This window comes from Sebastes umbrosus, chromosome 8, assembly GCF_015220745.1.
Source record: "Sebastes umbrosus isolate fSebUmb1 chromosome 8, fSebUmb1.pri, whole genome shotgun sequence".
Taxonomy (NCBI): domain Eukaryota; kingdom Metazoa; phylum Chordata; class Actinopteri; order Perciformes; family Sebastidae; genus Sebastes; species Sebastes umbrosus.
The window spans coordinates 9,992,716-10,009,380 of NC_051276.1; the positions used below are offsets into that span (position 1 = coordinate 9,992,716).

The following is a 16,665-nucleotide window of genomic DNA, read 5'->3' on the forward strand; positions in this document are numbered from 1 at the left end:
GGCGCTGTCCTCACCCTTCCTGTGGCGGCTTTCAATCACTCGCCGGAGTTAGCCCGGCTAAGTGATTGTCAGGTGCTAGCCTGAGTGCTTTCATTAGATTGCCGCATTAGTGTAAAAGCTGTGCCTATACTGCCTTTTCTTCGCATCCTTTAAGGAAAAGCTTGAACGATTGACTGGGGAGCGCATTAAGCTGGTATCCGGCGAGTGATCACCCTGGTAGGAATACTCTAAATTAATTTCCCTCTGATTGGTCCTTGTGACAACCGGTGACCACCGGCTACACCGCATGGGCTCCGACTGCCTGCACTGTGAGATATCCATCGTAGCTATTGGATATAGACCGGTGGGTCTAAAGGCAGTTATGCTAATCACCCTCCATGTTAGCAGCTTGAATGTGATATGTAACAGTTTAGAGTAACGGCTGGACATGGTCATTTATGCCTATCTCTGGTGCATAATGTAGCATAGAGAGATGAGACAGATGGTCTGCTCCATCTTACCACTTTCCATTCTTCTTGTTTCATTTCCATCCTGGTAGCCAGACTAACACATTGTAATTCTTGCCTGTGTTTGACCTTGAATGTCTACATAATAACAGTATCGTCTCCACTTCTTCGTCCTTCTCCTCCTCCTCACTGTTTCTGGGTCTTTATTAATACAACAAAAACAAGGCTCTTTTATGTGAAAAGACAGATTTTCTCTTTTTTTGGCAATGCTGCCGTCATCACAGTGAAAAAAAAAGAAAAAGACCCTGTTACAGGAGAAATCTCTGAAGAACACATTTTACATACTGTAAATTCTCAAATAGTGACCGGGGACTTTAGTGGCAGAGAGAACCAGGCCTTTATTAGCAACTGGCCTAACCCCCCGGATCATATTATTATTATTATTAAAATAATACCTGCTTTTATATGAGAATTTATGGTAGCTCTCCTTTCCCATGTGTCTCGTGTCCTTCAGGTATGGACAGCTCCAACGATGTAGCTCTGTACTCGGGCCTGGGAGCCGGCATCATTGCCGTGGCGATCCTCGTAGTGGCCGTCATGCTGTACAGGAAGAACCACAGCGAGTACGGCGTGGATGTCATCGACTCCTCCGCTCTCACAGGGGGTTTCCAATCGTTCAACTTCAAGACCACCAGACAAGGTAAGAGGGAACGCCATCAACTCCGCGCTGACACACCGGCGACCACAAGGCCAAAAAGGCAGCGTCATCAAAAGAGCTCTGCGACGGGGGCTGCCCCGCTGATTGATGGCATTTGTTTGCGTCGAGCAGCATGGCGTGCGGCCTCCCTATCTGTTTAGGATTTATACTTCCACAATCAGTGAAAGGACCTGTCCTTCTATTTTGACAGACCTTCTTCTCTGTTATTGTGAAGCCGGAGATCATCAATCTCTGATAGAGACCGGCGTCGCTCCACCCCCTCACCGCGGACCACACATTTGACTGTCAGGCAACCAATCTCTCCTACCAGATTACACTGGCCTGAACCACTGATGGATAAATGTGAGGGGTATGGAACAGTGAACATCAATTCAATTTTTGTTGTGCACAGCAATAACTTCTGTTGGTTATGTGACTGCGGCTGTCCCAGCCAGCCTTGCTACAGGCATTCATATTACTGTCACTGACATTTCTGGGTTAGCGCAAGTGATAGCCATCGCGGCGACGGGTGATCCATCCTCGCCTCGGTGACAGCTCTGTGAGAGGCCCTGCCGGGGCCCACGCTGAGCCCTCGGCTCCCCCAAGGCCTGTGGAGTTGGTCAAGCCCCCACCCTTCGTCACGCGATTGGAAGGGTGTGAGGAAAACGAAGGGGGGCTGGGAGGTGGTAGGAGCTGAGCAGGTCATCAATCCTATTTAAATAGGCCAGCTCTCCCCGCAGCCTACCTGCTGTGCCCTCCACCGGCCACAATCACTCCTTTCCATTTTCCTCTCCATCAGCCCGGCCGAGGCTCCCCATGAAATGTGGAACACTTCCTCAGCCCCAGTTTGCTTTGGAGGAAGTTGTTGAGGCGTTTTTATACTAGCCTACTTCTGCTGTGATTGCATTTCAACATTTAACCGCCCCTTTTCATAAACATATAGCAGGAAATTAGACACTGCCTCTAGGGGGCGGAACTCCTCTAAAAGTGTGTGTTTAATTGCAAATCAGTAGATTTGTCATGCCTAATAATCACAAGAAAAAAAAACCTTAAATACTTAAAGGAGATGGTAAATGCTTTCGGATGGCTCTCGGCTGTAAGGCAGAGTACCGAATGAGTCTTCGGACCTGACCCTGTCTCTCCGCATTACTTCTCCTTCTGAGTGATTTTTAATCAGAGGCCCAATTCCAAACCTATCCCTCAAGGTATTCAACCTGAGGTACATTTCATTAACTTCTCTCATCTCACCACTGCCATTCCATTTCCGCAGCGCCATTCTTAAAGATGCACACTCAAGCGATAATCAGATCATTCTCCTCTCGACCGGAGGAGAGAAAATTCAGCAGTGATCGAATGTCGGCTACAGAGGGGGTAATGTCCGCTGGGCTGCAGCTCTGATCAAGAGCTGGAATGTCCGCAGTGTCACCTGTTCTGTAGGTTCACCGTCACTATCAGACTGTTTAGAAAGGAAAAAAGCATATTTTCATTTGTATCTGAAAATGTTAATCTGTATCATATCTGATCATTGTGTCATTTGTAATGCAGGTGCAATCAGGAGCACATGAACAATAACACAGATGTCACAGCTTCAATCCCTGCAACAATATTAATACTGAAGCTATATACTCACTAGGTACTCACTCGTTAGGACTGACAAGATTGGTAGATTAATGGATTTGGTGATCAACAACAAATGATTGCCAAACATTTAGATAATCAATTATTCATTGAAATAATGAAGTCAAGTAAAGAGGACATCAATTCTCAAAAGAGAGAATGCCATGCTTCTCTCTATTTGACATCGTTGTAAAGTGAATATGGTTAGGTTTTCCAAGGGTGGCCAGACAAATGAAGACATTTGAAGATAAAACCTTCAGTTCTGGGAATCTCTGATCAGGGTTTTTCACTATTTCCTGATTTTACAGTGTTTTACATTATAGCTTTGGCTCAGTTTTCACCTCAGTCTGTCTATCAATGACTATCAACATTATATAATGGTCATCAAATAATGCTGTTGAATAGAAACTCATCAAAATAACGTTATTTCCTAAAAAATATATATACAGGAACAAACAATGACAACAATAATAACTACGGAGCTGAGGGAGAGGAGTAATATTCCGAGTGGAAACTAAGAATTTACAAGATTAAATCGTAAATTTACGAGAAAAACATTTGGAAAAATAGTGGAGTGCTAGACCGTGGAAATGAAAAATGGTTGGATCAACCTCATCACAACACAGACGCCACCTTTAAACACTGTGGTAACGTGAGCTGTTGAGTGCAAAATATATTATATTATAGTGGACTCTCCCTCCATCCATCCATCCATCCATCCATCCATCCATCCATCCTCCTCCTCCTCTTATCCAGGGCGTCCCTCTCCCCAGCAAACTCTAAGGACATAATTTACCATAATCTGCGGTTCAACACAAGAGACATGTTATGTGTCTCTTCTCAACGGTTGTTTTTTTAGTGTTAGCTGTGCTGAAATAAAAGAAACACTCCTTCACGTAGTTGAACATAGAAGTTGTTCATCTCTACTTTATTTAAGACATCATATACAATAGCTCATAGGGCAGTAATGCTGTAAGACATAACAAAATATACCACATTTTACACTAATAGACACTCCGCACATCGCAACATTTTGACAGTAATCTAAAGGAAAGATATTGCATTTCTTTTTCCTTTTTTTGACTTACTACTTCCACCACACCAACACATTCTCACTCCCAATTCATCACATACCCCTCGGCATCGGAGACTGAGGCACTGGGAACCCCTCTTACGTTACTTTTGGATGGACCACAGACGGCGTGTCAATATACTCGTTACATGCATAGTGTCCTTTCAAAATTAGCTTCCGTTTTCACAGGAAGATAGGTTTAGACAACACAACCACTGAGGTATGGTTAGGAAACGGCCGGTTGACGTTAACTTCACTGACTAGCGTCTCACGGGACCGACGATACAGACGAGTCATGTGACTAAAGACGTGACAAAATATTACAACATTACCTTTAGTTTCACACGGGACACAAACAGTGGTCTTCTGGTTGAAAGTATAATGTGTGTTTGACCCATCCACCTCCCCTCCCTCCCTCCTGCCAGCCCTGAGCAGACTCTCATACTGTTAATACTAAGTCATTTGCTCCGACCGTCGGAAAACGCAGCGGGCGGGTTTACATTTGAGTTTGTTGAAAGCGCGGTTCATCACATATTGTTGCTAAAGGGCGCCTCCGTGCGTCGGTTTCTGATGCCGAGGGGTGCTGCCCGATCTGTGATATTTGAGGAGTTGGGAGTGGGAACGGATCGGCCTTACATTTGAAATGGATCACAGCAGTAGTGGTAGTAATTGGCGGATGGTCATGTTGCAATGCTGCACACTACGGAGCAATGCTTACAAAAACATGTATTGATTCTGTGACCACTTATTGATGAGCATCGAAACTTGTGTTCAGGTCTGTATTCTGGGGTCTGAACATGTGATGTGGTGTCGTACACTTTGTATGTTTAAAAGTAGGGATTTAGTGAGTCAGTTTGGCAAGTTGCTTTAAGACGTTTGCACATTGTAGTGAAAAGTATAATATACTTAATGATTAATTGATTAATCAATAAAATAATCAAAAGATGACTCGATAATGATTAGCCATGTTTAGCTGCAGCCCTAGTCACTGCAATTTAATTTGAATAGGATAGGTAACACAGTTACATGAATACATATCTGTCCATATTCCATTGTTTGTTCTGTTGAAAAGACAAAAACAACAGGAAAAGTTGAGTTTTTGAAGAACAAGTCAAAAAAAAAGAGCACACACCAAAATGCTCATCACAAATCACGTCCCTGGTAATTAACGATTTCCCTAAAAATAAAACAACATTAGCCTCCTGCCTTGCACCCCTCGCCAGGCAACAGCTGGGCAGCAAGGACTCAGTGACTTCGCCGCTATCTTGGCACGGCTCTTCCAGGGGCACCGCACGCCTGCCGCTGCCAGATCGATGCGGCACGCTCCTCGCTCCGTTTGGCAGCAGCGTCGTCACATCTAATGGCCACAGATGAAGACCCCCCTCCGCGAGCTGTTGGGTCCACACTGTGAGCTGAAGGACTCCTCTCATTTACAGAGCAGTCACCTCCACCCCTCCCGGCCCTCCCTCCCGTCCTTCAGGAGGACGACTCGGCGTCCAGAGGAGCTGACTCCAGCAGATGGATTATGGAGATCAAGCTGTGTGTGTGCTTGGTAATTAAATCTAACGTTCTGACCGTGGCTCCGAGCCCTGGACCTTCTGTCCAGGTTGCGCTCCCTTACCTCTGATGCACATGGTCGCCTGCCCGGACATGTTGTTTTAATTGGTGCTGGAGCTTCACTGGTCAGCTGCAGGAAGTTTCCAGAGATGTGGCTCTTGAACCTGGTTTGAACTGGATTAATGTTACCTGAGGATTTCCATAAATTTGGAGATTAAAAGTGATTTCAATCTCAGATCTGAAATGTCTGCTTTTTGAAAAAATAGTAATCTACTGTATTGTGCTGCAGACAGAAATCCTCTGATATTATATAATCCAAACTGAGAGGCACATATTCTTTATTCCTTTATCTTTTTCCTGTCATGAAAAATGAAATAATTCTTTTATCATACATTTTTCAGCATCGCAGTCTTTTAATATGTAAACTTTTCTCTTTGCTAAATCAAGAAATTAAAAAAACAAAAAAATATAGTAGCCATACACTGACACCTACAAAAAGTCACTCAAAGAGACCACAAAGACACACGTACCAGCCAGGAAGAGACTCAAAATGACACACAAAGCATCTACAAAGAAAGGGGCTAAACAACCACTGACAAAAATAACTACAGAAAGACCAAAACAAAGAGACACAGAACGGTGTACTGATGCCGACCTCCGCCGAACCTGGGGTGGCAGGACGTTATCAATCATCGTCCCCTCTCTGTTGAACTCATTACCAATCCACATCAGAAATGCCCCCAGATTGCCATCATTCATAAAGGCCCTCAAAACGCACCTCTCCAGCTACCCCTCCCCACCCCACCTCCCATGCTTTTATTTCCTAGTCGACACCATTATGTTCTAATCTTTTCTTTCTTTTTATTCCTATCTTGTTATCTAATTTGCCTGTATTAAATATAATTCTGATGTATTATTATTACTATTATTATTATTATTATTATTATTATTATTATTATTATTATTATAATAAAGTGACAGAAAACAACTGAAACACAAAATGACCACAAAGAGATGCAAAACCACTCCAAAGAGGCAAAACAATGACAAAAAGAGGCTGAATAACTATGAAGTCGGTGTGTCTTGCTTCTATATAGGAGCGGTGCGGGGGCCTTTTGCATGTCTGTGCCCAGGGGCCCATTTTTCTCATAATCCGCCCATGATAGTAGCCTACAATCTTGACCTTATTTACTTATATCTGGGACACCAGTGAATTCCATTATCCTATGTGCGTACTGTTCAGAGGTTGGGCTTTGATTCATTAATTAAACCTTAGTTCCCTACGTGATGCGAGTCCCATGCGAGCAGGGCTTTGAGGTGACTGTGCTATCTCTTCATCTCTGTAGGCAACCCGCTGCTCCTCAACTCCTCGATGCAGCCTGACTTAACAGTGGGACGGACGTACAGCACGCCCCTCTGCTTCCAGGACGGCACAGACAAAGAGCTCTTTGACCCCCTGCCAGACATCAAGGTCAAAGTTCAGAGCTCCTTTATGGTTTCACTAGGTGTGGCCGAGCGGGCGGAGTTCCACGCCAAAGCCCCCGCCGAGACCTTCCCGCGGGACCTGAGCCGGGACTACAGCAGCACCGCGGACAGACGCCAGAAGGGGCTGCTCACCCTCAATGGGCCCTTCAGCGCCGGCAAAGAGCAGCTGAGGACCAACGGCGTGTTCGGCCACCCCGGAGGACGCCTGGTGGTGCCAAACGCCGGTGAGCTTCACAGGAAGTAGATAAAAAGCACAGACTGAGCTTGTTAGCGGAAACAGCGCTGCCTTTTGTCGTGTTGATAATGAAAGTAGCTCACAAACTGTGCTCTCGGTTTCCATAATGTGAGTGCTCATTACAGGAGCCGTCCTAAACCAGTGCTGTTTAGCAGGAGGTGCAGTTTTCGCAAAAATGTCTCGCAACACAACAAAGATCTGACATTTTCCACATTTTTTTTCCTCCACGTCCCTGGTGCTTGTTGTTAAACGATCTGCTGTGTGTGCATCAAGAAAGTACAGTCCTCCTGTGTTGTGTTTTGTCGGCACACTAAACACTAACACACACCAAAAAAAGTCGTGCAGTGAGCTTTTCTCAGCTCTAAAAAAAGATCCAGATCAGTGGCTTCCAAAAAGGCTAGAAGAAGAGAACAGCACAGTATTATATGATAATATACAGTATTATAATATATACCGTTTTTAATATATAATACATATGTTGACAGAACATTAGACAATAAAAAAATCAATAAAATAATCAAACGAAATAGGATACAATATTAAAACGTGAACTAAAAATGTTTTTATTTTAAAATGCTCTATTTAAGGTTGCCAAAAGCCCCCTGTGGTGCCTCCCAGAGTTCAGCATCTCAGACTGAGGGAATTAAAGATGAGAACTGTCTGTCTGTCTGGATGCCCATGGCTTTTTCTCCTCTCACAGTACAAGTAACCCAGCCTGGTTGGTCTGTCTGGAGTTTCCCAGTTATTCTGCTGACTATACCAGCTACTCTATAAGGCTGTTCCTGAGCCAGTAGTTCAGGCGATCAACATGTGAAGCGAACATGTTTTCTAAACAGTTTTTAAGATCGATCAACATACTGTGAAACTATTGAGTCTCCTAAGAAGGTGAAGCCATCCTGTGCATTTCTTGGACATATTGTTAAAAAAAAAGCTCAGACAGCATCTCTGTATTTTAAATATGAAGCTACATACAGCCGGGGGAAACAGCTAGCCTGGCTCTGACCAAATGTAACAAAATCCACCAATCAGCATCTGTAAAGCTCACTAATTAACATATTCAATCTCAACTTCATTCCGAAAGAAATTTGGAGGAAAATTTAGACTCGCCACCAAAACAAACTCTCATCAGCATCATAGACTGTATATAAGAAGTGGACGCTGTCAGTATGATGTCACCCATTGGTTTGCCGTTAGAATGCCGTTTTGAAGCCTGGAGTTCGGCATTTTGGCCATCGCCATCTTGTTTTTTTTTGCAACCAGAAGACATGAGAGGGTGGAGCAAAGACATTTATAGACGACCGAAAAGGCTATAATTAACTTTCATGAACTGAAAACGCACTGTGAAAGGGTTAAAGTTGTAAGATGAAAATACGGATAACTCCCAGACCAGATAACACTCTAAATGGAACAATAATTTATTAAATGAACATCATGCTGTACTGAAGAAGACTTGAAACTAGCGATGAGACCATAAACTCATGTTAAAAATGTTTACTGAGGTAATAAATCAAGTGAGAAGTAGGCTCATTTTCTCATAGACTTCTATACAATCAGACTTCTTTTTGCAACCAGAGGAGTCGCCCCCTGCTGGCTGTCAGAAAAAAACACAATTTAAGGCACTTCAGCATTAGCTTCACTTCTAAGAACCTGGAGTTGTCCACTGATCAGCATATAATTCTGGTGGGAAAAATACTGAATCCTTTATATTTGTAGTCTACAAACTACTGTAGCTACAGCCCTGGTGAAATCCTGCTTGTTGCACACGATTTTACCAACATTAATCTCCAAAGCATCTTACAGCTTCACTGAAGGCGTAGGTTTTCTATAAAAAGGCCACACCATCTGTAGAGGAAATACTTAAAGGGATGGTTTGGATGTTTTGAAGTGAGGGTTTTTATGAGGTACTTCTCCACAGTCAGTGTATTACCTACAGTAGATGGAGTTTATAGAAACAGACAGGAGTACCAGCACGGGAGCAAAGCAATGTACTGCTGTGGACGGGGGCAGCAGCAAAACAGATTTTACACATATAAAAAAATCAATATCAGTTTAAGTGTACATCATATTTAGAATCTTTTCACCGCAGTACCTTGCCATCAGACAGCCCGTTCCGACAGTGAATCTACCAAAAAAACTTTAAAACACCAAAGTCACACAATAACACAAACAAACTAACCGATCGAGGCAGCGGTAGACCAGCAACTCCCGTGTTCTGCAATGTATAATTACTGTGTTTGTCAATGGAGTCGGGTGGCTTTGAAGAAAATATAGATGGATATGATGTAAGAGTTCCCCGTCGGAAAGGGCTGTCTGACGGTGAGGTAAGGTGGTGAAAATATTATAAATATAATCTACATTTAAACAGATTTTTTTTAGGTGGCTAAAATCTATTTTGCTGCTGCCGGTCCGTCCACAGCAGTACATTTGTTTGCTCCCGTGCTGGTACTCCTGTCTGTTTCTATAAACTCCATCTACTGTAGGTAACACACTGAGGATGGAGAAGCATCTCATATAACCCCCACTTCAAAACATCCAAACTATCCCTTTAAACAAGCAAAAATCCTGCTATTTGATCATGAATCCATTTATTTACAAGGAGAATAGTAGAAGAAGAAAATTAGATAGTTGACCCAGTCGCCATTCTACCCAACTATTTTCCACGATTCTGTCTTGGAAATTTTAGTACCATACATTTTTGCTGAACAGCCTTCAGAAGATAAAGATAAAATACAAAAATGAAAATACGTTGAATGTGGTCATAGGTGAGACATATAAAGAAATATAAGTCATATGCATATATATATTAGTGTAACACAGCTTGTCAAAGTTTGAGCTTCACTCAGAAGTCATGTTCTTACTAACTATTAATACATACATGCACTCCTTAGACCCTATACAGTATATTACATGCTGTTGCTAAGATCCATCAGTGCCGTTGCCAAGGCAGGTAGCTGTTTGTTATTCCTCCACATCCTCGCAGACTCTCTCAGGCAAACAGGAGGTCACGCTGTCATCATGTCCCGCCAACACAAATGGAGGAGTTTGCATAGACCGTTATAGTTGTCACCGGGTCAACAGTCTGTGCGAACCGTTGCACTTCCAGCCCTCTCCTGTGGTCCTCGTGTACGTAGCCGGCGTGGCTAGGTGAACTGAAATCAGCCTCCTGCCGCCATCTCTCAGGCTGAGGGTCTCGGTGGAGGAGTCACCGCTGTCAAGTGCAGCACTCACACAGCCCGTCTGCAGGGACTACTATTCATTAGACTGAATAGCCGGCCATATGTCGCACTTCACTGCAGATTACTGAAGTCACCTTAGTGATATGGAGCCAAATAGCAACATTCCTTACATCTGTACAGTTCAATGGACTCTTAGATTCACTCTTTTAAAGTGTGGATGTAAACAAAACATATAAAACATGTATTTCCTCACTAACCTCTAGTAGTATACAACCATGTATACAGTTTTACTTCAATAAGTATAGGCTTAGAGATCTGATTGATATCTGACTCTGAGATTTCTGCCTCCATCCCCAATACAACGGAGATTTGAATCGTTAAAAATGCATTCGGGAGCTCTGAGCAAATGTGATAAAAAGTTATTTTTATAAAACTATCACTATATCCTGACAGTAGTGCATGAGACAGGTAATCTGCCTCTTCGTAGTGCTCCTAAAGGCATCTGCAGGTTGTCACAGCGGCAAAAGGAAAACAACCAATCAGGGCCAAGCAGTCTCTCTACAGCAGCTGTCAATCACTGCTCGCGAAACTCGAACTCCGGTCAAACGGTCAAACTCCGGGCAACACATTCTCATTCCCAACTTGTCAAATACCGCCGCTTGGTCAATGCCCCTCAGCATCGGAGACGTTATCTTTACTTTTGAACAGACCAGGGACGTGCGAGTCAATATACGCTCGTTACATACTGTACATGGCGTCCTTTCAAAATAAACTTCCGTTTTCACAGGAAGTTAGGTTTAGACAACACAACCTCTTAAGTAGGGTTAGGAAACAGTCGGCAGAACGATCGGCAGCTCCGGAGACGAACCTTCAGTTAGCTACTGTAGCAACTGAAAGTTTACTGATCCTGCACTGCCCCCGACGCCATGACGGATCAACAAACTTTCTGTAGCTGTTGTTACACAGGTTAACAAAAAGTAAAAGTACATTTTTTTTCAACCATTGATTTCTTTTCCCCTCTGTGTCCCTTCTAGGGCTCAGTAGCGTTCTTTTCCTCCATGGTAGTAAAACACTTTATACACAAGTCAGAACCTCCTGCAGGGTGAACTGAGCTTCCTAAACACCTTTCGGGCTGACTTGACGAGACTCTCTAGCCTAGCAACATGAAGGCTACAAACAACCCATAATGCAACACTCTTTCCATTCAAAACATTTTACATAATACGTAATTGTCTGGTCCTCTAATATATTACAACCCCCCCATTTTTTTTCCAAACAAAATATTCCAGTAAAAAAGTGTTATTTTATATTAGAGACAATACTTTTTGGATGTAACAAACTTCACACATGAACACCAGCATTAGTTTAACATGCCTGTGTGCTCACAATCCACATATTAAAAGAAAGAAATGATTGAACAGATTCCGCATGTACTTATGTTGCAGTGCTCTGAGTTCTCACAGCCAACTGTAGGGAAGTAAGAAAAATATGTTTCTTTGTTGTCAAACAGTGAAAGACTTCATCTGTCAGTTTCCTCCATCACTGCCGAGCAGCCTCCGCTAGCATACAATATAACACACAATGATTATTCAAAGAAAACAAACTTAAAATGCACATTTAAGAGATGACTGAGGTTTTTACAAAATATATATACAAAATATTCACTTTCCATAGAGCTGCCAAAAAAAGCATATTTATCTGTCATCTCCCACTCTGCTTCTGTGAACCTTTTATTTGTAAAGCGAGGCTTTTATATGCTTTCATCTCTTCAGTGTGAATGCCTCTCCGATCACACAGAGGCAAGATGAATAGTGTCAGGCAACAGTGGCAGGACAGTGTTGCTCTGCACAAATCTCCACTTGCTTCTCGAAAGATGATGCATGATCAAAAGTGTAGCACGCCTTGCTGGTTGGGAGATCAGAATAAAGAGAAAGATTGTTTTATTTCTTCTACATATTGTCTAATTCAGACAAACGTTTACAACTTAATTCATATTCTCATATTGATTCATGTGCTTATTTATTCCTATTCAGGCTGATCAGGTGAGCCAAGACTGGGATTGTTTCAGATTCTGTCTTGTCTGATAGTTTGAAGTCCTAAAAGTGCCATCATTTCAGTGTTGTGATTACTTCATCTAGTTCATCTGCTGTTGCTCCAGTCATCTCCTTATTCTGTACCATCAGTTCCAGGCCTTCTTGACAAATTGTGTTTTAATAAGTTTTGGTAATCCTTATGGCTGGTCAGATTTTGACATATTTGATGAAATTGATTTATTTATTTATTTTACCTTTTATTTAATAAGATAAGTCAATTGAGAACCAATTCTCATTTACAATGACGGCCTGGCCAAGAGGCATCGACAGTCGCTACAAGACATTAGAACATGATTACAACGAGTGCAATAAAACAACATTATACAAAAATAAAACATCACAATATATACAGTATATACAGCAATGTGTATACAGTATACTGTATATATATATATGCTCCTTAACTCCTGAGTGCAAAGTATGAAACTGGTGCAACTTGAGACAATTCCTGTGTGTTCTCTTTAAACCGAGTACCTACAGTATTTGCTAAGCACCAAGAAGAGCCTGTGCAATTTCATCATTAGACAACACATCATGTAAATATATATTTCACAATTGGGAAACCATTGGGGATAGAAATTAATTATTTTTATAATTTCTGTGTCATTATGTATACATGCAAGATGCCATTTTATATCTTAAGAAACCTGCACTGAAGAGAAAAAAAGAAAAGAGGAAAGAGAAAAACAGAGAGAGGGAGAAAAAAAACATCATTAACACTCATGAAACATATTTAATGAAATTGGTCAAAGATCATGACAACAACTATATTTGTATCCAGGGGTAATTCAAAATGCTTTACATAAGACATGGAAACAACAGCTGACTAAAAGAGGAACAGAAAAATATTAAGAACATTTTAAAAATAATATATCAAAATTTGCTCTGCAGATAAAAATTAGTATAAATAAGACTAATGCAGAACAGATATATTTTTAGGTTTCAAGTTCACACAGTTTATTCAAAAGATGTATTTGAACCATAGACTCCTGTCTCATAATTCTCAGCAAAACATTCCTCATTTGTGGGTCTGGTAATACTCCGATAGAGGAGGTGAAAGAAAAGTGAATGGTGCAACGGAGCTAATAAGCTTCCTCCATTTTGAGCTCTGGCTCGCCATCCCCTCAGATGTCAGCTGTGAAGACGACTTGCTCTTTGTCAACAGTGCAAATTCATGGGTCAAATTTCACCAAAGTTAAACTTCCTGCAAACAATTAGAGCCGCCAATTTATTTCGCCCCCACGAGCAAATCCACCAATCGCAGCATTTCCATCGGAATTAATTGGATTCACTGTGAAATTTGGACATTTTGAATGCTGGTTAGACCAGGTCTTTTATCCTGAACTCCAGGTGATTTCTACAGGACACAGCAAATCACAGGAGCAGTTTGAACCTTGCTGTTTGAGCACATGGAGACGATGTGGTTTTGTTCCAGACAACACACAACATAAATCCACCGTAAAGCCCTCTGTAGTGACAGAGTAAAGTCAATATGACTGTTGTCTGTCACAAGAGATGAAAGTAGTGTGACAGCAAAACTGCAGGTGGATGTTTGGGACCTTGACATGGGAGGCTGCTGTTCACAGCCAACCGGCAATGAAAGATTCCTAACAAGCCGATGTGTGCCTAAACTTACCGAACCATAACCACTGAGGTAACAGCTCAGAAAACAGTCATATACAGTAAGTGATATGAGGGGGGGATGCATCCCCCTTGTTAGCAAAATGACCAAAATGCATGCCTCGTCTTAACCTGCCTCTCCGTCCCCTAGTAGCAGAGAGAGTGCATTTGTTAGTCTAGTCAGCCTGACTCATTGATCCTTTATCTGACTGAGGTTTGTGCCAGTTACAATCTCTAACCCCGACCACGGCTCTGAAATATCAGCAGCCTTACTGTGCTGTGTTGCTAAATACACGGCGCTGTCCGTGGTGCTGAATTTACTGACAGATTTATAATAGTGACTTTTTCTCTGAGTCCCGCCCTCCTGTCAGTTTTGTCTTGGATCTCTAATATTCTTTAAATTATATAACGGTAACAGGTTTTGGAAGACGATGACAATGTCTTTTATTTTGAAGGACATTCAGAGCAATGGACATACCAGAACCTAAGCCAAGTTGAAATTCAGAACGGCATACAGTCGATGCTAATGTCTATGCCCAATCCTGTGAAACTATTTTAGTTAAAACGATCACCCGGTGCTGCAGAAAACGAACAGCTGCATCCTCCTTCACTCTGTAATCTATTTAAGTGTTTGCATGTGCCAAGATAAGTGTTTCATTTAAATAATATTTCTACTTAAATTCATATATATTATGTGTATGCCTATGTTACGATCACTTTACTCTTTTATATGTCACAGTTCATTCAAGTTAAATGAAGCTCATATAAATAATCCCATAACACCTGCATGTAGGACATGCTGTGAGCCCTTATTTTCACCTACACTGTCAGCCTGTCGGAGGTGTTGCTGTTGACACATTTGCGTGTGTTTTCCAGGGGTCAGCCTGCTGGTGCCTCATGGAGCCGTGGCTGAAAATATGTCCTGGGAGATGTACATGGTGATCAATCAGGGAGAGGCAAGGTGAGGCCAGAGTTTACTCAAATATCATTTCAAGCATCTATCTGTCTGTCAGTGTCCCGCGATCTCATCATCCATCTCCCCTGACTCTCTCCATCCTCTGTCCTCACTGTCCTGTTTCTCTCTAATTATTTACCGTGCTCTGGTACTTCCATTACAGCTCAATATAGGACCTTCACCTCTCAACACTTATAGTTGTCTTACTGAAACAGATTATATAACGTTTGAAGTTTGATGCTGTCACACGCAACCAAAACATCTGAATTTGTAAATGTCTGCAGATGTCACTTGCAAAAGCAAAACCTGAGGAGAATACTTACTGACTCTCGCATCCCGTCTGTGGCTCACACACACACACACACACACACACACACACATATATATATATATGCATTTGTTGGGGACTACCTCCAGGGGTGTATTACTCCACATTTGGTGCTAAACTCCAGTGTATGTGTTTTCATGGTGATGAAGCAACATGTCACCCAGTTCAACAGTGATGTGTTTTCAACGGAGCTCTATGAATCAGAGGAAGAAGAGATATCAGCCTTTGATACACATTAATACAACACATGCTAGTAGATACAGTCACTGTTGGTTTGGGTCTTTTCATGGAATTTGTTAACGCTCAAGAAAATATCAAATATCGCCAGCCTTATCTTTTAACAATCAACAATAAGTCAGTGACAACATCCGTAAAAAAGATCAATTGGCAATACAACGTAGTTATTAGTTGCCCACTCATTTGGCTGTTTCCACTAGAGGTAGGCTGCTGATTGTATTTCCTTACAAACATAAGGAATGGTTATGTTGTTTATGTGTATCTATTCAATCCCAAAATATAAAGTCCACTTAGAAAAAAGCTTTTTCTTTTTGATTACTTAGTTTTGATTGTTGCCTACATTATTATTATTATTATTATTATTATTATTATTATTATTAGTCGTAATAGTAGTAGTAGAAGTGATAGTGTACAGTGAGCCGGTCGTTTTTTGCGAAATGAACCCAGACAGGGTGAACAGGACCCCAACGCGAGGCGGAGGAATCTTGAATCACCCACTGTAAATTATCCCGCTTATTACATGTCTACGTACTAAAGAAATTAATAATTTGACACAAAATATTGATTTAAAAAAAATATATTATTGATATAAAAATGATTTGATTGCTTCCGCTAGTGAAATAATCCATTTGATACGGTTGGAACAGTGTAGCAACGGTTGGAACTATGTCCATAGCAACGTAACTCTAGTTTAAGATTAGCTGACTCGTTAGCTATAAGTCACATTAAACTGAACATATCCATATACCGTAACTAGTCTTTAAACGCTGCCGTAGCCCATACCGTAACTAGTCTTTAAACACTGCCGTAGCCTTTCTCCCTCACCCTATAGGAGTCCTCTAGGTGTCATGATATCGGAGTTCTCGTCCCTCACAGGTGGTAGTCTGGGCTTTGATGTCCCAGCTGCTGTGACTCAAGTTCACGCTGTGCGACCCGGGGGGGGGGGTCTCTGTAATTGAGTCTTTCATTAGCCAACTGACTCGAAGGAACCAAAGTCAAACCTCCAATCTCTTTTTTGTCTCGCACTTCTCTGCAGAGAGTCAATATGTAGTTATGTACTCCACTCGGTGTCAACAATGTGGCACTCTGGGAGAGAGTCACGACCCGGGAAGCTTGTTTAAACGATGATGAATGCAGTGATGAATGG

The 16,665-nt window shown here is 42.0% G+C and overlaps 1 protein-coding gene across 1 annotated transcript in view; it reads left to right on the forward strand.

Moving 5' to 3' along the window:
- The window catches only part of unc5db (unc-5 netrin receptor Db), a 200,350-nt gene that overhangs the window by 150,776 nt on the left and 32,909 nt on the right, over window positions 1-16,665 (forward strand). The window contains 3 exon segments of the mRNA XM_037777506.1: window positions 961-1,146; window positions 6,736-7,098; window positions 14,875-14,959. Coding sequence (XP_037633434.1) covers window positions 961-1,146; window positions 6,736-7,098; window positions 14,875-14,959 — 634 coding nt within the window.